At 43.6% G+C, this 22,987-nt stretch overlaps 1 protein-coding gene across 1 annotated transcript in view; it reads left to right on the top strand.

The window, feature by feature from the left end:
* Positions 1-18,761, top strand: part of immt (inner membrane protein, mitochondrial (mitofilin)) — a 44,339-nt gene extending 25,578 nt beyond the window's left edge. The window contains exons 8-14 of the mRNA XM_078289428.1: positions 117-220; positions 1,532-1,667; positions 2,761-2,890; positions 3,630-3,853; positions 14,628-14,759; positions 15,290-15,419; positions 17,427-18,761. Of these exons, the coding sequence (XP_078145554.1) occupies positions 117-220; positions 1,532-1,667; positions 2,761-2,890; positions 3,630-3,853; positions 14,628-14,759; positions 15,290-15,419; positions 17,427-18,034 (1,464 nt within the window). The 3' untranslated portion in view covers positions 18,035-18,761. The remainder of the gene's footprint in view (positions 1-116; positions 221-1,531; positions 1,668-2,760; positions 2,891-3,629; positions 3,854-14,627; positions 14,760-15,289; positions 15,420-17,426) is intronic.
* Positions 18,762-22,987: the final 4,226 nt, after the last annotated feature.

The raw sequence follows: 22,987 nt of genomic DNA, 5'->3' as shown, positions 1-22,987 counted from the left end.
AGGCAATAATGGCAATAAGAAAAAACTAATATTACACCGGTGTTATCCTTTAAGCTGTTGTTACTGACTTTCACACCAGCAGCATCAAAGTAATGCCAATAATGATTTGGTTCCAGGGTCCAGCTGACCAGAAGTCAGCCCAGTGGAAGGATCTAGAAGATGCTCTGACTGAAAGAAGTTGCACTGTTAATGATGCTGGAGCTGCTCTACTGAAGGCCAAGTAGGACACACACACATAAACACACTTACACACATGTACAATGCTTGTCAAAAGTTTGGGCACACCTTGCGTTTTCTAAATTTTCAAAGGACTAGTTGATTTTCTCTGTTATTTTTCAATGAATAAGTAAGGGAAAAAATGCCTGCAATGCTTTTGTTAACATAAAATCCTAATACTTTGGATATATTTATTTAACACTCAGCTTAATGTTCAATAAAGTGTCTTTGGTATGAAGAGAGGGTTTTTCCTACCAACCAGTTCCACAAACCTCTGAGAAGTCCTGCAAGAGGCATGGCAGAGCATCTCTAAGGAACACCTGAAAACTGACTGTTCGCATGAAGAAAGTGTGTGCAGCACTTACCGCTGCTAAGGGACGTTTTTTGATTAACATATAGTTTAATTGGTTGTGTTATTGTCACAATTATTTGCATTTAGGGTTGTTTTTTTTCGCGAACTCCACCTAGCTGGGGTTTAATGGGGTTAAGTTATTGCAAACCGACAAAGTTTGCAATAATATAAGTGAAAATGCTATTAAACATTTTCAAACTTTCAAAACTTTTGTATGGATGTTTATTTCCCCCAAAACAAATTGTATGTGAAATTGTACATAAGCTTAATTGCAAAAAGTGAAGCAAACCCCAAATATGTTCTTCAAATCTATAAACAGGATTGTAACCTAGGTTTTGCAATTGAAATCTTCAAGTTATAGCTATGAATCACTATTTATGCCTTCAGTTGTCACTTTACATCTCTGTTTATCGGTTTACAGATTCGTTTTTTACATTCAGACTTTTGGCTGTTTGTATCCCCACTTGTAAAACACAACACAAACACAACACAGTTTTTTTTATGTAGACAGCATATCTCTTGATTCTGGACTGGAAGTAATGTATTTTTTCTGTGTTTTCCTCTGTGACATTTTCAAAATAATTCCAAATCACCCAGTCAAATGTCAGCAGCCCCTAAATAAGCATTTGTTAGTCCAATCTTCTTGAAACTTGGCACCTATTTGCTACTGTTATCCAAGTACCAGACTTTTCCAATTTTCTAATAGGGGGGCACTACAGGGTTAGGGTTAGGGTTAGAATTTAAGGTAGATGGCTAGATAGATTCTTTATTGTCCTCTCAGAGGAGATTTGTTTCCACAGCCTGTACACATACAAAAGTTGAAGACAACATACAGAGACAAGCTGCTGTTACATAACAACCTAGCAAACACTGGTTTGGACTGTTGAAAACGCCATTAAATATCCAGAGAAGCTGAAGCCATATCCCCCCCCCCCACACACACACTTCTCTCTCCTGTCATAGGGATGCATTGGACTCTCTGAGGTCAGTGATCGACAAGGCTAAAGGGTCAAAGGTTGCCACTATCCGCCCACTGGTTTTAGCAGCAGAAGAAAATCTCCACAGCATGGTGGTGGACTTAGACCGGGTTGTCACTAAGGTAAGGACAGTATGTGTCTTTGAGGACTAATGGTAGGAGCAGGAATGGAGTAGACACGTGTGTCTGGTGCTCCCACTAAATTATATAACACATTTACTTGTATTTTAGATTGAATTATGTACAATTATATTCTCATCTTAATTGTTAAAGATATTGAATAGGCGGACACAGATTTACTGTTGTGTCAATATCAACATTTTTTTAATCAGAATAGTATTGTTGAAAAAATCAAAACAGGACAAAACGGTATAAAAACAATCTGCATACAGAAGAATAGAAATGAGGCCCCTTTTACAGAGAAATCTGCTTTTCTGCCCCTCTGCCCTGCTACATCTCTCTGTGCTGTCAGTTTCACCTGTATCTTTACATCGTTAAATTACTAGCCTTTGACATTATTATCTAACGTTACTCTGTTTTACTGCTTAGCAGCTCCTCTGGTCCAGACTGTCTAGGTGGTTAACTAGACAGTCTGCTCCTCCTCAGGACAAGTCCTTTTCCTTCTTTGAAAATATTTTTCAATATTAGTCTGGATTGAGGGAGCAAACATTCAGAGTCAGAGTAAAAAAGTAAATATTAACGTTATTAGTCCACTCAGTGGATACTGACTAGCAGCAGCTACTATATATACAGCGTGCTAATTTCGGAAACCCAGCTGTATTCTGAATAACGTTAACTGTTAGTTCTTCTTTTGGGGAATTCAGCCGGCCGTCTTCTTGGCATGGAAACAAAAATATCCCTCACGCCCCAAGGAGGTTCTATATTAACGCCCCCGTGTGCAATGGGAGGTGACAGTTCCGTTGAGAGAGCGACCAAGAGAGAGAGACAGAGAGACAGAGAAAGCGATCAAGAGAGAGAGAGAGAAAGCGATCGAGAGAGAAAGCGATCGAGAGAGAGCGCGCGGAGCAAGTAGGGGCTGAGTGTATCAATGTGCTACAAGCAGCTCTACAATTAAATAGTAAAAGTGCTGATATTGTGGTGGGCCGCCACAAAGTAGTCTATGTATGGGAAACCCTGGTAAGGCTAGGATAGTTTTTCAGTACACTGAGCTGCTAAACATCAAGCCTCTCCTGTGTGCGTGCGTGTGTGTGCATAGGTGCAGTCTGCAGAGTCTGAGGCTAAGATCGTCTCCCAGTACAGCGAACTGGTTAATGAGGCCAAACAACAGTTCCAGAGGGAATTAAGCAGCCTTACTCCAGAGATCCAGGCCAACTGGAAGGGACTCAGTAAGACTACACACACATACACACATTGAGGACAGGCAAGGTACTGTATATTTGAGCAGGTTAGCAATTACTACTGGTGGTTGACATTGCCTCTTTGCTTTGCTGTAAAACAAACTCACTAAAAGCTATGATCAATCAAAGCCTACAGAAAACTTTAATAATGGTGTCATGACTGCTTCAAATGAGTTTAAATCCATGATCGCTTCCATATTGTCATGTTATTCAGTGAGTATTCTCACATCACATGAATGCAGTATACGTCAAGTCATTTGTTGAATATTTGTGTCACATGAGCGCAGCATATGTCAAGTTGTTAACTGAATATGCCCACATCACATGAATGCAGCCAATGTCAACTGGTTCATGGAATATTCCCACATTATGTGAAAGCAGGATACGTCAAGTCGTTAACTGAATATTCACGCTTCATTCCTCAACGAAGCATAAATTACCACCTAATTCACAAAGGAGGGGGGGTAGTCATAGCGGAGTGTGACATGGAGGGCCAAAGACCGATTTAAAAATAAAAAAAAAACACTCAGAGAAATCAGTATTCACCATTTAGACCGTTGAATTAAGTTTTCTTGGTCAAAAGATGGCCGACATGACACTCTACTTTCACCCAGTCCTGTATATTTGAATCGGTACTGCTGACCTGGTCTCTCTGATTCAGATATTGTTACACCCCCAAAGTAGAGTATATTTGCTAAATAACTTTGTGTGTTTGTGTGTATATCAGCTGGTAAACTTTCTGTGGATGATCTGAACGCCCTGATTGCTCATGCACACCGTCGCATCGACCAGCTGAACCGAGAGCTGGCTGAACAGAGAGTCAGAGAGCAGATCCATATAGAGGCAGCTCTTGAGCAGCAGAAACTAGAGGATCAGAAAGCCCTGGAGAAAGCTGTTAACACTACCCTGCAGCACAGCAAGGAGGAGGCCAGACTGGACCAGGAGAGGAAGGTATGGAGGGATGATTGATGGGTTTGGGGGGGGGGCTCATTAACTGTCAGGGATCGTCAAAAACCTGCAGGACGACGACTGGAATTTGACACCCCTGGTTTAGAGGGACAATCCCTGCAGGACTCAAATCCCTGTCCTGCTGAAGTCTCATTGAGGAAGACAGCTCTAGGGTTGCAGAACCTTCCTGTGAAGGGGGCTAAAGAAAATAATTTCCCTATAGGGAGTGTTGTCGAATTTCTTCAATAAACAAACTCAGTTGACTGCTGTTGATTATGCTTGGATTTTACGTGCACAGGAGGAAGGTTATCACTCTAGCAGTGAAACGGTCCTTCTCACCAGACACTGGATACCGGTCGGTATTTATACCTTGCTCTGGGAGGAGCTAACAGAGGAAGTAGTGGAAACTTACACACAACCAGGCCGCAGTGACACCTACAGCCCTAGCGGTGCACAGCTTATGTTTAGAATTTCTCCACAGGAGCAATAGATGAGCACATATGATGTTTCTGACCACCTAAGCATATTTCAAGCTGACTGATTACTGTGGCATGATTTTAGAATCAGTTGATCTTTCCAAACTTGAAAGATTCATTGGTCAATAACTCTGCCATTTTTGCCCGATTCCTTAGCTACTTTCAAATTAAAGGCAAGTCCAATAAGCCTACACAACAAATTTGGTGTCATTCTGACTTGCCGTTCATGAGAAGATTTTTGAAGGTTTAAAAAAAAATAATAATAATAATGGAAAATTTTTATAGGTAATTTTTTATGGGTCTTAATAGCAAAATTGTTAAGCATGATCAGCTACATATGTGCACCAAGTTTCAGAACTCTACAACTGACAGGATGACGGTGGCTGAGCCTTAGACTTTGGGACCTTATGCCCCCTATGGGCCAATTGGTGGTATTTTTGTATCCCAGTAGCAGTTGACCATACTATCTGTATGCCAGAATGGAGTTATTGAGCAAAATACAGGAAAAAATAATAGTAATTCCAGCAATTACAATGGGGTTCCCTGCTTCGCAGTGGAATCCTAGCAAGGGGACATAAGTGGTTTCAAGTGGTTTCAAGTATAAGGCCAGACCCAGATGTACTGTAGATGCATGTACACATGCAGCAAATGGGTGCATATGCACATGCATACACCACACTACTTATACACTTAGTCCCTATGCAATGGGTGCTGGAGACACTCGGCATGCCCCACCACAGCATGTCAAGCATGCCAAGTGTCTGATGGTCTGCAGGATATGCCTGGAGCAGGGGTTGCGTTAACTGAATATTTTCCGTCATTGACGGTATTTTTTTAACAATGACGGAAAAATCTGAAGGCCGTCCGTCATTTTGACAGATTACACTGAGGGCAATCTACCCTAACGTGAAGTAATTTGTCACCGTACTCAACGCGTCTCGCTATCCAGGTGCTGACAGCGCGTTGAAGAGCTATGGACTGGAGGCCTTGGAGCGCGTCTGTGACCACTACGGGTCACAGACGGGTGCAGCAGCCGCGCCCCTGGTGCAGAAGGAGCGCATGCTGCGGGATTTCCTCCCTGTGAAGCGAGTGCTTGCAGGATGGGGAAATCCCACGTTCAGAGAGACTTGCCGACTTCTGATCGCTTCCCTGGGAGAAATGTTCCCCGATTTCAAAACTCTGGCTGAAGTGGCGCTAGTAATTCCAGTCTCCAGTGTGGCAGCAGAGCGTGGGTTCAGCCTTCAGAACAAAATTAAAACGGCCATGAGAAGCCGTCTGTCCGAGGTGATAATCGCCTCTCCAGCAATCTCCCTTGATGCGTTTGATTACGCTCAAGTGAGCACCCAGTTTAAGTCCATGCGGACCAGGAGGAAGGTTTGAGTTCAGGCTAGGCTACAGCAGGTCAATTGAGTTCAATTTAATTTCTTGTAAATGGTTTGTTCATATTTTAATTGTAATTGTCTAATTCTGTAAAATTGCGTCGTTCATATTTGCCTGTTTAGGCACAATGGCCGCGGTGTTTTAGTGCCCTCCGCTGTCACTGCGGGAAAAAAAATCATTCATTTGCTTCGTGTGTGTTGACATGAAAAGTGACCGCACGGTCGGTGTCTCTGTTTGTTCATCTTTTCTCTCTTATAAATGCATAATCTAAGTTTGTTCTTCTGTATATTAAATGTTATTGTGAACGATTTTTTTGGAAAATTAAATGCTATTAAATAGGCTATGTCTCATTATCATTAAAAAAATGAAATTAAAATGACGGGTAATAATAGATTATGACAGAATTTTTACGACCCTGTCCGTCAAAATGACGCACAACGAGAAAGTCTAACGCAACCACTGGCCTGGAGGTATTACAACATATACACTCAAAATATGTAAACCCAGTAAGGCAATGATCAGAAATAAAGTAGAACTGGATATACATGACTCTAACTGAAGAGCAATGGCTATGCACTAGGGCTGCACGATATATCGTTTCAGCATCGTCATCGCGATGTGCGCATGCGCAATAGTCACATCGCAGGACGTGCGATGTCAAGTAAGGCAAATTAACTCAAACACGTCATGCTACAACTTTTTTGCTGCTTGATACAAAAGGAAAACTCACACGGTTCTCATTTTCCATGACTAACCTACAAGAGAAGTCTGTCTGATATAACATAATTTACTCCGATTTAAGGGTTTGTTATAAGAGTAGCGTATGTTACCTTTCCAGCTTTCGCGGCTCCGAACCGTAGTTGAGAAGCCTCTGGTGTTGTGCTAGCCTATTTTAGCTTAGCCTGGCTCGTAGCTGGTAACAAGCTTTTTACTAAGAGTCCGGACCAACTCTGCAGTAGAGAACTGGCACATTATTTCGGTACAGCAGCAAACATAATGCACGGCCTCTCGGTGACGTTCTAAGCTCTTTTCCCGCTAACTATGGTAACTTAAATTCACTTAGCATCCTGCAACTCACTCTGGCTGCGACTAAAAACACACTCACTTCCTACTACGTCACCCGCGCAGGTTACCCACAAGGCCACCTTCTTAAAGGGGCAAGGCTTGATAGAGCTATTCACGTCATTTGGTGAAAATTCCTGTATTTTTTCATATCGCAATATATATCGCAGAAAAAAAAAATATTGCAATGCCAGTTTTTTCCAATATCGTGCAGCCCTACTATGCACATTTGTACACACCTATACATACACATGCGCTTTACGCACATGTACAGAACGTGTACTTATGTGTGTTGGGCCAGGCCATGTGGTCAAACAAAGGAAAGGCCTACATGTAAGATTGAAAGCCTAAAACACCGGCCTAGCAAGGGAATCAGAAACCTGAACTCTAGCCCACCCGCTGGGCTGGGACCTTAAACAAAGGAAAGCAGCGCCAAAATTCCAACAGGCCCTGAAGTTCACACCTAGGTGCGAACTGGCTGACCTCTGGTCTCTCATTGGACGAGACTCGGGAGAACCCCGGGATGTCCCCATGACGTCACCAAGAGTATAAATTCTAGAGATACCTTTCCTCATAGCCCCTTATTGCGACCCCGTTGCTGAACAAGGTGGTACCTGAAACGTTCGAACTGTTCTTTTGTTTAGCCGAGGCGCAGTCTTCAACTCGCGGGATGAGACCAGACTGTTTAGTGTTAGCCATAACACTGTTGGATCCAGAAGGATTAGATTAGCTGTTTGTGCATCCGGCATTCTAACTCCTTACACGCACTGCCGTGTGTAGCAGACCTGCAGAAGTGGACTGGAAGAGAATACAGCTAAGGACACTCCTTCCCTCCAAGAAGACAACGTAAGGATACGTTTCTTCCACCAAGTTGACTCCTGGCTGACATCTTCGCTGCCTACGAGGAAAGCCAGCTGGCCGTTGTTCCGTGCACGGAGAGATAACGGTCCCGCAGGTATCCTGGGAAACCCCCTGGAATCGATAAGACGGACTCAAACACACACCAATCACTCGAGAGTGACTCCCAAGTAAGAGGCTTTGGTTCTGGGCAGAGACTAGAATAGGTGTGTTAATTAAGCTTACTGATCAGAAGCTGTATTTGTGCGTATTGGGAAGCGCATCGGACCGCCGCGTCCATATTATGCTGTATGAATAATACCTCAATCATTATGCTTGCTGCTTAATTTGATTGTGTTAATGTGAAGCTGATTTGTGTTCAATTGCATGCCGCTGAGCTTGCATCCATGTTAGTAGCCACCGTATAAAGCCAATATACTGCCTTTTACCAGTTCAAAGACCAGTAACCCGGCGTACTATTTCCAAGTCGTACCCCGAGTTCCTGTGTGGTAAAAGGCTATTGTGTCTCTAGACGGCGAGTAGAACCTCTACCCTGAGTGTTTCCCCCTTTCTCTCTCTCTCTCTCTCTCTCTCTCTCTCTCTCTCCCTTACTAACCACACACACACACACACACACACACACACACACACACACACACACACGCACGCATCCATACGTGCCATATGCTGTTTGTGCCTTTATGCTTGTTAGTTAGACTGATAGTTATAGTTGTATAATAAGTTGTTGATTAACTGCAGTGTTATTGATTATTGATTGATATTGCTAAAGTTAAATAAAACGCCATTATACTTTTAAAGAGAAGTTGTCTGTGATTCCTTGTGCATATGTGTTGCAATAACTGCTGGTTGTGAGGGCCTGTGTACGAATTCACCCTTCACTGTTCACTCATAAATGTACAGTGGTACTCAACCACTGTCATTTGGGGGTGAACAGCCATTCTGAGACTGTATTGAAGGTTCGGTTATTGGTCCCTGATTCCAGGGTGGTGCCCCGTTTATATTGACTCCCGTCAATAATTTTATGAATATTAATAATTTCACAATTATTAATTATTAATTGCTAATAACCAAACCTGCCCCTATCAAAGCCCAACAAATGGTGCCCCGTGTGAGGCCTTCTAATACCAGTATTATTGCAATATTTATGCATAATAATCCAGAATTTTGAATTTTTTGAAATTTTAAAATTTTTTGAAATTTTTATTTTTGGAAATTAACATTTTGTGTGACTTGCCAAGCATATAGCCAGTTGTGGTTTGTGGATTGCTTCAGTGTGTACAAGTGGTTGGTAATTGATAAATTACTTGATAATTATTGAGTTGTCAGATTGAGCTTGAGTTGGACATACTCTAACACTAACATAGCTGTTACTTATCAGAGCTACTGAGGTCACCTCATTAATGTCCTAATAGGATAGACAGCAGAGAGTAACTAGCTTTAACATTTCAGCTTACAAACCACAGGTCTAAAGCCTCTCCCATGTGCGTTTGTTGGTATCACAGCGACACTCCTTGTCATAACAAAGGAGGGGGCTACTAAACGTGTTGATCAGGAAAGATAACAATGAGTAGCCAAGACCCCTCCGCGTCTGGAGCTGCAGCTCCCTGGGAGGTCGACGATCCAGAACTGCTGGATGTGGTCGCCGGTCTTATTTCCCTCACCCTTGAGGAAAGGAACAACCTCAAGAGCTATACGCTTAGCGAGTGTGAGGATGAGCTAAAGGAGCTCATAGGTTATGTTAACCCCCCAACAGCGAGGTCACCTCCGCTCACCAAGCAGGAAGTGCTTGGGCGGATAAACCTCCTTCACCAGCGTAAAGTACAGCTACAGGCTGTAGCGCGTGAAGAGATGTTTGCCCACATAAGGCAAGACTATCATCACCTGCGTCAACGATTAGAAAATGCAAAATCAGATAACTCTCGGATGAGGAGGCACAGTGAGGATCTGGTCAAGCAGCTCCAGGCTGCCCTACGGCCAGCAGAGACCAGAAGCGAAGAACCTCAGGTCGGTCAAGTAAGTACATTTGCCAACGCCCCTGGTCAGGAAACACCTGTCGCCACCTCTGGTTCCCCAACGGGTTCTCTCTTCGACCCACCTGGTCCAAACCCGGTCAGAGGAAACCCAGACGACCCAGCTGAGACCAGCCGGCTGCGTCAAGAACCTCAGGCTGCTCAAAAACGAGAAATGGTTCTTACCCAACGGCTTGAAAGTGGCCAACCAAGCAACCAGGCCACCCCCGCCAATCCGGAGACCATGCCCAAGAGCCTGGGAGCTCCTGAAAGCGCAGTCTCTGAGTTCATCACATTGGATAACTATAGAGCACCTCCACCGGCAAGTCGCCAGGTGGAGCTAAGCGCCATACCCCCCTGGGACGTACCCCGGCCCAGCCTCTGCCGTGCCGTTCCGCGCCTTGACCGGACTCCTTCCCCACCATGAAGGGGGGAGGAACGCACTCAACTCCTGAGTGGACAAAGTGGTTTCGAGCCCTTGCCCATTAGTGAGCCCTACGTGTCACGCAGTTTGCGACTGCGCCGTGATCAAACTCCATCCCCCCCGCGGAGGGAGGAGGAGTACATGCGACTACTGAGTGGTCGAAGGGACTTGGAGTCCCCGACAACCGGTGAGCCTTACGCGTCGCACCTTTCACGCCCACACCGTGACCGAGCTCCCTCCCCACCAAGAAGGGGAAGAATTAGTCCTCATCGCTATGGCGACCTGAGCGACTTGGGAGCTCCGGATGACTCGGACGGCCGACGGCCGCCCCGAGAACCAGAACCAAAGCCCAGGGCTCTCCCCAGTGCAACCACTCCAAACGTCCCTCATCCACCTTTCTTAACCTTCTTGGGCGACCTTGTCCGCAAGGGCAACGCCCGACACATATACACCTCCGTGGAAATAGAAAGGTGTGTAAGCACCCTCGCCTTGCTCGATTCCGGTTCCGAGATCAGCTTGATGTGTTCCAACACCTTTGCGAAGGTCGCCAGAGCGATGTGTTCCCTCGGCAAACCACTCCCAGTCGAGTCCTGCAACGTTAGCATCACCAGCTACACTCAGAACAAGTCGCCCATCACCAAAGGCTTGCCGATGCTCATGCCTCTTTCGGAGCCTGATCCTGGCTCCGAGTCTTCTAGGCCGCCCGTGAGCCCACGTCCGCCGCAGGCTGGCAACCTGAACCTGTTTCACAATCACAGGTCTTTCTTGTGCTCGTTGAAGAACACTAATGCAGCACTGTACAGCCCCATGTGGTCGGAGGTGTACACCTCAATGGTCTCACGACCCCGGACGCGCTCCTAGCGCCCTGGTCCGAGAAATCCGCCATCAGTCAGGACCTGCACAATGACCTGTGCCGACCGAACCCTCCGCCAGCCTTCGCACAGCAAAGCCACCGCCTCCTTTCAGCAGAGTCACCACAGACTCTCTGTAAGGCGATTGGAGTATGCGCCCTCTCTATCCAGATTGGGAGAAAACAGGTCGAACGCTTTGTGAGCGTGGTTCCTCAGCTCCGTCCCCCATTCTTCTTAGGGGCGGACCCTCTTGTCAGGTTCGGCGCCCAGCGGGACACAGTCAACCAGGTCCTGTGGTCCCAAGCTGACGCTATAAGCTATTCCCCGACCACTGAACCAGAACATATAACATCAGGGCAGACCATTCCCCAGGTGTGTCAAGTTGCCAGCGAGCTTGATGTGATGATCCCCGCGCGAACAGCAGGTGTCCCCATCCGCCTTGTGACTCTTAAAGGGCAGAAGATGCCTGGCACACAGGCATTCTTTCAACCTTTGCCCCATTTCTGGGAACTCCACTTGACAGTCTGCGGCACGCCCCTTCTTGAGTTGAACAGTCGTTCAACCTACCTTCTGGTCCAGATCCTGGTCAAACCCTACAAGCCGTTCTTACTCCCAGGAGGAGGGGCAGGCTCTACACCCGAAAGGGGGGAGCTGGCTCCACTCCAATAGGAGGAGGACGCACCCCAGTAGGACCACAAGGGGTAGTCGCATGCCCCAACTCACTCCGCCGGCATGCACTAGCTCCTAACCTTATCCCCCTCCCCCTGGTAATAATCTTTGGTAAAACCCTGCAGGGTACCATAGTCGCGGCGAACCTCCACTCCGCTCTCCTCAACAACACCTTGCATGCCTTAGAGACTCTGTCAAAAGTTGTCCAGGAAGACATAACCTATTGGTAGTTAGAGATTTGATGCAGGACCTCACTAGGGAAGTAAGCTCCTCAGCCAACAGTCTGAGTGGTGGAAGGATTCCATCCTATCTGGTCTCCCTAGACCAAATCTTAAAATCAGCTACTACCACTGTTGTGCAACCCTCACAGGTACATCTGGCATATAGTCTTGGCAGTGCAATTTCCTATTTTTCATAGGCCCTAGGAACTTCAACGACAATCAACAACGCCCTTCAGCAGCAGCTTCTGGCTGAAGGGACTAAATTGGTGCAGTTCAGTCTCAAACCGACTGGACTCACTACCACATCCTCCTTAGTGGTTGAATCATCACTGCTATTGTCGCACACTTCATGTATAAATACATCCGGAAGCTACAAGCCAGACTGGACTGTTCGTGTCACCACGATTCGCACACCAGTCTGAGACCATCACACTGGCCAGCTCCAATACTTTCAAGGAGTAAGCCTACTAACCACTAACCACCTTTCCTTTTTCCTTTTCCTCCCTTTTCTTAGAATTCCTTACAGGGATCAAAAGCAGCAAAGGATTGTGTTGGGGTTAATATATTGCTTACTTAGGATGTGGATGCCTGTGTTTGATGTGTTTGTCTATTATAGTTAGGAAAAGTAGAAACTCTGCCCAGACGTTGCCTCACTGTCTGCCCAGACACCAGAGCCCTCTGTGAACTTGTGAACTCTATGAACTGTATGGACTGTTCCCATTCTCTCCAGACCCTCAGGATTACCCCTCTCTATGAACTGTCCGGCCCTTGAGTTGCTCTAAAGACTGCGGCCAGCACCCCACTCTTCAGACCAAAGGGGGGATGTTGGGCCAGGCCATGTGGTCAAACAAAGGAAAGGCCTACATGTAAGATTGAAAGCCTAAAACACCGGCCTAGCAAGGGAATCAGAAACCTGAACTCTAGCCCACCCGCTGGGCTGGGACCTTAAACAAAGGAAAGCAGCGCCAAAATTCCAACAGGCCCTGAAGTTCACACCTAGGTGCGAACTGGCTGACCTCTGGTCTCTCATTGGACGAGACTCGGGAGAACCCCAGGATGTCCCCATGACGTCACCAAGAGTATAAATTCTAGAGATACCTTTCCTCATAGCCCCTTATTGCGACCCTGTTGCTGAACAAGGTGGTACCTGAAACGTTCGAACTGTTCTTTTGTTTAGCCGAGGCGCAGTCTTCAACTCGCGGGATGAGACCAGACTGTTTAGTGTTAGCCATAACACTGTTGGATCCAGAAGGATTAGATTAGCTGTTTGTGCATCCGGCATTCTAACTCCTTACACGCACTGCCGTGTGTAGCAGACCTGCAGAAGTGGACTGGAAGAGAATACAGCTAAGGACACTCCTTCCCTCCAAGAAGACAATGTAAGGATACGTTTCTTCCACCAAGTCGACTCCTGGCTGACATCTTCGCTGCCTACGAGGAAAGCCAGCTGGCCGTTGTTCCGTGCACGGAGAGATAACGGTCCCGCAGATATCCTGGGAAACCCCCTGGAATCGATAAGACGGACTCAAACACACACCAATCACTCGAGAGTGACTCCCAAGTAAGAGGCTTTGGTTCTGGGCAGAGACTAGAATAGGTGTGTTAATTAAGCTTACTGATCAGAAGCTGTATTTGTGCGTCTTGGGAAGCGCATCGGACCGCCGCGTCCATATTATGCTGTATGAATAATACCTCAATCATTATGCTTGCTGCTTAATTTGATTGTGTTAATGTGAAGCTGATTTGTGTTCAATTGCATGCCGCTGAGCTTGCATCCATGTTAGTAGCCACCGTATAAAGCCAATATACTGCCTTTTACCAGTTCAAAGACCAGTAACCCGGCGTACTATTTCCAAGTCGTACCCCGAGTTCCTGTGTGGTAAAAGGCTATTGTGTCTCTAGACGGCGAGTAGAACCTCTAGGTTTACCCTGAGTGTTTCCCCCTTTCTCTCTCTCTCTCTCTCTCTCTCTCTCTCTCTCTCTCTCTCTCTCTCTCTCTCTCTCTCTCTCTCTCTCTCTCTCTCTCTCTCCTTACTAACCCACACACACACACACACACACACACACACGCACGCATCCATACGTGCCATATGCTGTTTGTGCCTTTATGCTTGTTAGTTAGACTGATAGTTATAGTTGTATAATCAGTTGTTGATTAACTGCAGTGTTATTGATTATTGATTGATATTGCTAAAGTTAAATAAAACGCCATTATACTTTTAAAGAGAAGTTGTCTGTGATTCCTTGTGCATATGTGTTGCAATAACTGCTGGTTGTGAGGGCCTGTGTACGAATTCACCCTTCACTGTTCACTCATAAATGTACAGTGGTACTCAACCACTGTCATTTGGGGGTGAACAGCCATTCTGAGACTGTATTGAAGGTTCGGTTATTGGTCCCTGATTCCAGGGTGGTGCCCCGTTTATATTGACTCCCGTCAATAATTTTATGAATATTAATAATTTCACAATTATTAATTATTAATTGCTAATAACCAAACCTGCCCCTATCAAAGCCCAACATGTGTACAATTTGACAAACCTATATGAGCATACAATAAACATACACACAATGAACATACACATAGTTGCACATGTTTCAAGCAGGTACATTATTAGTGATCGGTTATCATTAATTTATACATTTTATTAACACGTTTGTCAAACAAGATTAGAAACAAGTGATCTTTCTCCCTTCATTCCAATTCAGTCTGTCCTCAGGGACAGAGAGAGAGAGATGCAAGGGAGGTGAGTAATTGGATACTGGGAGGGAGGGGGCTTTACCAGTAACTGTGTGCATGTGTCTGTGTCTCTGTCATTCTGTGTAGCTGTCTGAGTTGAGGGAGGTGATGGAGGCAGAGATGAGGACTCAACTCCGTCGTCAGGCGGCAGCTCACACTGACCACCTCCGAGATATCCTAAAAGTCCAGGAACAGGAGCTCAGAGCCGAGGCTGACCAGGTCTCTGTACTATACTATACTGTATTATACAAAGACATTTCATTAAAATGAGATTATATAAACAATTGTCAATAATAAATAAGAACAAAGAATTCATTATTATTACAGAGAGCAATTTTAGAATGGGTTTTACAAAGAGATTGAAATGACTGAACTGATTTAGCTAGCCAAAGCTCAGGTTGTTAATTAGTGTGTTACATTCAGTAACACTCTTAAAATCAAATCAAACTATTTTAATTTACTATCATACACTATAAAGTTATACTTCTGCAAGCTGCATGCCATGTGGCCATAATAGAAAGCTGAATCAATGTAGCTAGCTTGGTGGTTGTTAATAGCCAAAGTAAGCAGCAGTGCTAGTTGTTCACTGGGTTGCTAATTCAGAAATGTCATTTTAGGTCTTCAGCACTAAGACATTGGAGCAAGAGAGTCACTATTACAGTCACAGCCACAGTAAAACTGACCCTGACAGACCATATATCTGCAAGCTTTTATGTTCTGATTAAACCTCTGATGTGGGCTCTGTTCAGGTCCTGAGCAGTAAGATGTTGGAACAGGAGACCCACTACCGTCAACTAACCCAGGAGCAGCTGGATAACTTCACTCTGGACATGAACGCTGCCTATGCCAGACTGAAGGGGATGGAGGAGGCCATAGACAGTAGGATATACACACCTTAAACTATTATGCAAACTGAATATACACACTAAAACACACAGTTAAACAAACTGGACAGCAATGCTGCTGGCACAAGGTTGAACAGAATGGAAGAAGCTATAGATGGTATGCATATACACAGGATTTATTGGGGAAATTAGTAGTGTTGTTTAAGTTTTTCATGCCTGGCTTGAAACTCAGCAGCAGGGGCTTGATGCAGGAACTGTGTACTCCTGGAAAGAGAACTTGGCAATAAGAAATAAAGATCCTGATAATATTTATGGCTTGCAAACTGTAAGTAGTTATTGCACATAAATCCTCATTGTCATTGTCTCATCCTCAACCTCATTGTCATTATGTCATTTCAGTCAAAAACACCAATGTATTGCTGTGCAAATACTTGTGGAGTGCACTATAGATATCTCCTATGTAAATCCACTGTCTTAGGACTGATCTTGCTGCCAAGTGTTAATGGCAGCTTTCACATTGACCTGAATATTATGAATATTTATGAGAATGCCAACAGACACGTCAATATTTATACAAGTATACTTTTAAGAGAAGTGGAGAGAAGTAGAGAAACTTGTGTAAGAAGAAAAGTAGTAGAAACTTGTACACAACCAGCCTGCAGTGACACCTACAGGCCTAGTGGCGTGTGGAACGGCTGCGAAACGGCACCAATACATAGCTCTCTTCCTTTCGGCGCCCATGTTAACGGGTCAGATTGTTCACATTGGCCGCAGCACGGTGCGGAGTTCCGCTCGCGATCTGTAGTCTATTTTCGCTGCACGTATTTCACAGGAAAACACCATGGAAATACACTGTAGATGGTCATATCTCCATTATATCACCCACCACAGAGGCACAAATATATGAAATGATGAACTTACCAGTTTTTTCACAGTTTTTCATTAATCCATGTGGACTGATGCAAGTTTTAAATGCAACACATTGTAGGCTGATGATCTCATGTGGTTTTGAATCATTCAAAACCACATCATCATCAATCATCACATAAAGCTTTGTAATGGTTTAGAGCTCTCTCATCTGCCAACAGCAGGTCGACCTGAGAGAGGAGTGGAAGAGGCGTTAGTGGAGTTGACATTGGCCTTCCCATTAAAACTTCATGTGGTGATAATCCTGTCTGTCTATTTGGTCTTGACCTCATAGACATTAGTACAAGCATCTGGCCATTTTAGTCCTGTTTCATTATGTAATGTAATGTAATGTTTCATTACAGAGCTTGGCCATTTTGCTTCTCCACAGCTCCTGTGCTGAGGTTCTTCACCACCTGAGCTGTGAAGTATGTTCCTCTGTCACTATTGAGGAATAGCAAAGCCACAAAAATGGACTGAAAACTTACATTTAACAAGTTGGTCAACATGTTCAACAACAGATCCCACTACTGTGATTTTCAATTGACTGTGGGTCCAACGTTTTTGAACATAATTTCGCTAAATAGAGTTTTTATTTACAGAAGAGAACATAGCGGAGGGATACCATTTAGGATAGATAAGATGGTTCCTGTTTGGGAGAATGGATCTACTTTTATTTTTAAATACAAATTTTAGTGTAAACCAAGAATAGAAATGCAAAATGACGACAGACCCAAGATTTCTTTGTCTTAAAAGCAGGATCTGTTGTTGAATATGTTCACAGACATGTTAAATGTAACTTTTCAGGCTGTTTTGGTGGCCTCATTCAAATGAATGGGAAGTCAAAATCCGAATGCTACAAACTTGCCCCAGCCCCCAGTTTTCATGGTGGTCAAATGCTGAATAACCCCCATGTCAAAACTAAGTGGAATATTGCTTTAACAATAGATTTTTGGCCATTTTGCGTGATCCTTACTCTCCATTACAATGATAAAACTACAAGATAAAAATAAGACTCAATCAGGCTTAAGCTATGGAGAATACCACACACTGACATACCCAATTCACGCCCATGCGACAAGTCTCCAACAAGCCTCCCTGTCATGTTTTTAACTTCCGTGTCATGTGTTTCCAGGTCATGTGATAGCAGAGGAGGAGGCCCGTAAAGCTCACCAGCTCTGGTTGTCTGTGGAGGCTCTCAGCTATACCTTAAAGACTGCCAGTGCTGATTCCCCCACTGAGCCTCTAGAGAGCGCTGTCCAGGCCGTCCGAGACAGCTGCCACAACAATGAGTTCGCTCTGGCTCTGGCCTTGGCTCTTCCAGAAGAATCCTTGCGCCGTGGCGTGTACAGTGAGGCCTCCCTCCGCTCCCGCTTCAACTCCCTGCGCTCACTGGCGCGCCAGGTTGCCCTAATCGACGAAACCCACAATTCTTTATACCAGTACTTCCTGTCCTACCTTCAGGCCACACTGCTGTTTGAGGAGAAACAAGAAGCACCACCCACCCAGCTGACAAATGAGGATTTAGACCCATTTAAGCTTCTGTCATATGCCAGTTACTGCTTGGAGCATGGGGATCTGGAATTGGCGGCTAAACTAGTTAACCAGCTGAGAGGAGAAGCTAGGAGAGTGGTGCAGGACTGGCTGACTGAAGCTAGACTGACACTGGAAACCAGGCAGGTAATTAGTCTGCTGTCAGCCTATGCCAACGCTGTAGGCTTAGGAACCACCCAGGCTCCATAGGCTGCAACTCTCATTAGACCTTACAGCCCTAAACCCCTAACACTCATCCTGTTTCTACTCTCCACTAAGTGAAGCCATCTTTATCCCCACCCGCCACCCCAGAGAGGGAGCTGTAACTATATAATAGGAACAGATAGCTCCTTGTCCTGTAGACCAGGCCCATAGAAAGACAGTCCAAGCTGTACTTATAGGCCCTGTTGAAAATGTGTAAAAATGTAACAATCTCCTCCATACCATCACCATGGTGAGAAACCCAGTACCATAAAGATCAGGTGGCATATGAATCACCAGCAACTTACCAACCGCATGAACTAGGATAGTGGCACTACCACAACATAAACTGAAACCTGCAATGGCTAAATTGTCTGTCTGTAGTTCTGGTATAGAACATTGTAGCATGGGAGAGTTGTGTATCTGAGCTTTCTATCCCTGTATCTATTTCCTCTATTGTAAAACACAACCTGCAGGTATACACACTTAGATTGTCTAAGTTATGATGCATATTAAAATAAAATGCCACAGAGGCACATTTGTTTAAAAGCACTAAGCCACTATGGATGATTGTAAAACATCACCTGGATCACTCACAGGTTTGGTCCATATGTTTATTTTTGGCTGTTTTCAGAGGTGTTGTGGAAAATTAAAGTGATTATAATATTGATTCCCATCCTAATTTTCATCTAATTTCTGTCAATATCGGATGTGTAACAATAAATCATGCAAAACAGCTCTGTTGTTTCTAGTGCCTTAGTTCTCTGTGTTCCTCCTCCACAAACTCAGCTATTATAGTGATATAGTCTGTATTCAATTCAAATGTTAAGTGCAAAAGTGCCCTTTGAGCAGAAATAATACTAAATATAGCCGCAAGCGGTAATTGCGGCGTCCAAGTGCAAATTAAAAAGACAGACAAAACATTTCAGAAGGTAGAAAGACACACAAGAACTGACATGTTGGGAAGATTGGACATGCAGTCTGTTAGTTATGGCTTTACACCCGCTTTTGTGTTGGCCACTGTCAAGTTAATCTTTTCATTGCAACCACATTGTTGAATTTATTCCCAAAGGTCAACCTTTCTATTACTTGTTCCTGACAACTTCGGAAAGGTTAAGCCTGGATTTGAACCCACAAGCTTCCACATGAAAGGCTGATGCTTTACCTACTGAGCCACACACCTGTTACAGGTTTACTGAGGAGAAACTAACTAAAGGGAGAGGTATTGTGAGACTGCAGCCTATGATTGACAGTGCTAATCACTTTATAGAACATTGTAGTGCTTTCCATTAACGAATAAAACAATACTAAGTCACATGGGCCAGAAAGCCGCTGCTGCACTGCTCTCTATGGGTTGAAAGGTCTGGCCACACCCCAATCAGTGATGACATTCAGGTATTTTGCCATTGACAGATGATGTCAAACAGCTGCTTTGAGTTGCACTGTGTGATTTAGTGTTCATTTACTTTTCATCAAACTTCAAAATGGTCAGAGTTCATCAGGGACTTGAACTCAAAACCTTGTGATCCAAAGCCCTGAGCTTATCCACTCTGCCAACTTCCACTTCGGTGTGCTGTAGTGGGGAAACAAAACAAAGGGACAAGTGATTGGTCATCGGTGATAGTCCAACCCAAATTGACAGTCAGTCTGTTTTGGCCGTTTAAAGTTATGATGTTGCTATAGTGCCACCTATTGGCGAAATACCATCAAATTTTGCATGTTACCTCAGAATTGATTGGTGTACACGTGTACCAAGTTTGGTTCAGGTAGAATAAGATGCTCATGAGTTATGGCATTTTTTGTTTATTAGGCCCCACCTTCAGATTTTGAAAGCCAATTATATCAAAACAGTATGGAATATCAAAAAACTGTGTGATAACTTTTTTGCAGGACAGTCCAGAGATGCTGTGTGCCAAATTTGGTGAAGATTGGACAATATTTGTAGGAGGAGTAACGAAAAAACAGTTTTGGACAAAATTCAAAATGGTGGAAAATCGAAAAAGCCAGTGTTATTCAGCTATAACTCAACAGTTTGAGATCTAACATCTACAACTATAGCTGAAATATTCAAACATTGCATCTCATGGAGGCCTGCTAGTCATTCCCCCTGTACATCTTACCAGTTTTGGAGTTGACACCTTTATTGTTTATGTCCTAAGTTACATTAATTTGTACAGTACTCACATATACTCTAAATTGTCTGTGCTAAATTATAAACATATAATATAAACGTAATTGTCAATGTAATGTTCTTATAAACCTTGCAAAATTCAATAACAGTTACCCTTTCTCATTCCTTAAGTTACCAGAAGAATGAATCAGCTTCAGGATCCACCTACATGCATGGTGGATCATCCTGGTCTGGAGCCTGTATGTTTGAATGTGTTCTCACTACAGAATACAATGAACATTTATAAAGCAGACTATGGGCCCTTACAGCTTAGAGGTATAGAGCAGTAAGTTTATTTTATGCATTCTTTGCATGAATTGATTTGCCAAATAATGATATGGCCAACATGTGACTTTTGATAATATTGTTAGCTTCCACTAACAATGGTTATTTAGACATCTACTTGCAGGAGGAAGGATTACTCAGGACAAGGAATATAACCTTTTATCTTCCTTTACTGTGGAGGATGCCAATAATTGCCAAACACTTTACAGTACAATCTGTAGAACGCTCTAACTCCAGTGCAGACAAGCTTTTCAAGTCCACACCAGAGCCAGCGAGCGATCACAACAGAGCATACAAAAGCGGAAGTAGAAAACAACCTGACATCTATGTAGTTCCAGTAGCAAGGTAACATTACCATAACAAATTATCATTTATACTGTAATTAACATGACTGATGTACTAAATAACATGGGGCATAGGAACAATGATACTACCAGTACTACAATACTGTACATGACAATACATTTGAGTGAAATAACTGTGTTGTTATATTTTATTACACATCCATGTAGAAAAACAACTTTAGCACACCTAAAAGTCTTTTAGTGACATACAGCAAAAAAGTTACTGAAAAAGTAATACAATCCCACACAGTGTCTACACTTGCATGGTGCTTTATTACATTTCAGTTACTGAAATGTAATAAAGCACCATGCAAGTGTAGACAGTGCGGGGTTATATATATTTTTCCTTTACACATCAATGTAAACTAAATGTGAAACCAATAAGTAACCACAACACTGACAGTTAATACAGAATGAAGTTATTTTATTATAAAAATGGCATGTGTAAAAACATAACATACTGCTTATGCAGGACCATAATGGGGTGCTGTTATGTTACAAAATCTACATCTGTGAGTGTACACAGGAGTGTTCCACTGTAGCAGGTTTTGCAGTGTAGTAAAGTAGTGCAGTATCAATCACAAAAAAGATTTATAATTTGATTTTAGTTATCTGTTATGTATTCTTGGAACCCAACTACAACCTGACCTCATGCCAGTTAACCAAAACAAAGGAAAAAGAATCTAAGTATTCAAATGAAATGTATTCACAGTATGTGTACTCTCTTCTCAGTGGTTACAGGTATGTAGCCTACAGATCCTTTGTCAGCTAATGCTGGGGCTTTCTAGGTAGCAGGGTAAGAGTGGTGATACCAGTGTGTGTGGTGTTGTGCATACACTGTGACTTCCCTGATGCTGCCAGCTGTATTGGGTTCAGACTGCCTCTTGATTGAACCGAGACACGAAGCCGCAATGACGTCCTCCTTGGCTGGCCTGTCAGAGTGCGCGCACAGGTCTTCTGGGATGGGGAACTTCAAAACGAGTACAGAAACACCTAAATCATCAGTTGTTCCATTACAAAAGAATGTACATTGCATACTAGTGTGTCCTGAAACTGGCAAGTAGCAAAATGTGCAATTTTGATTTATAGATTATTTTATACTATAATTTATACTTTGTTATGACATTTGTATATTTATTTAATTTTTATATTTACAAAGTTTTGTGTGTGCAATAAAAATGTGTGTTGGTAAACATACTGAAAGTTTTCTCAGGCGGTCGGCTCAGCTGACCCAGGGTCCTCCTCATCCTCTTCCTCCTCCGTTAGGTCAAGACGGGTCTCCTGGATGGTCTCTTGGTAGGTGGGGAGGTCAGGCTAGGTTGTGCAGTGTTGTGGAACAAAGGGGACAGTGGAAGTGCCAACTCCAAAATCTCTGCAGGACACTGCTGCTTGGGTACCTTGTATGCACAGAAGCAGATTTTGAAAAGCCTGTCAGTGACATCAGATTGTGCAATATGAAGTATTAAAAAAATTAACAAACTTTTCATGTCTGAGCTGCAATGAGCCATTCCTGTAAAAAATTCTGAAGACAACAACTGATGTATTCAACATGTCGTCTGCCAGACCACAAACCTGTACTTCTGATGTGATGCTGCAGAGTTTTCAGTGATAGCTGTGTCACTGTACCATCGGGAATGTCTGAGATCTGCTGGCCTAATAGCAGGGAATAGAAATATTTAATGCAACCAATTATCTCAAATATTTTTTTAGGATATTGCATCATGACAAATTTACAATATACTACAATCCAATACTACATTACCACAAACTACAGCCTCAATAATTACTATGTAGTTCATTCTAAATGTTTCCAACACAGTCTCAAGAAAAATAGGACATCATAACCTCCAGAAAGGTAGCATTTATTGTAGTCTCGGTGTTCAGGTTTTCTAGTAATTTTTTGCCACAACCCCAGCTGATTACAAGACTTGAGTTGCCAGACGAGGTGCAAAGACAGTATGTGAAATGTTACATTTCAATTTACAATTACAATTACAATTTCCCATTTGGCAGACACTTTTATCCAAAGCGACGTACACATGAGATTTTAATACAACACAAGCAAGGATCTAGTCAGGAGAGAACAACAAGAGTAAGTGCCATAAAGCTAAGTTGTAGTCCAACAGGACATAGGAGCCATGAGGCAGTGCATAGAGGCAGTGC

This window comes from Centroberyx gerrardi, chromosome 17, assembly GCF_048128805.1.
Source record: "Centroberyx gerrardi isolate f3 chromosome 17, fCenGer3.hap1.cur.20231027, whole genome shotgun sequence".
Lineage (NCBI taxonomy): Eukaryota > Metazoa > Chordata > Actinopteri > Beryciformes > Berycidae > Centroberyx > Centroberyx gerrardi.
This window is presented reverse-complemented; position numbering and strand designations above follow the sequence as displayed.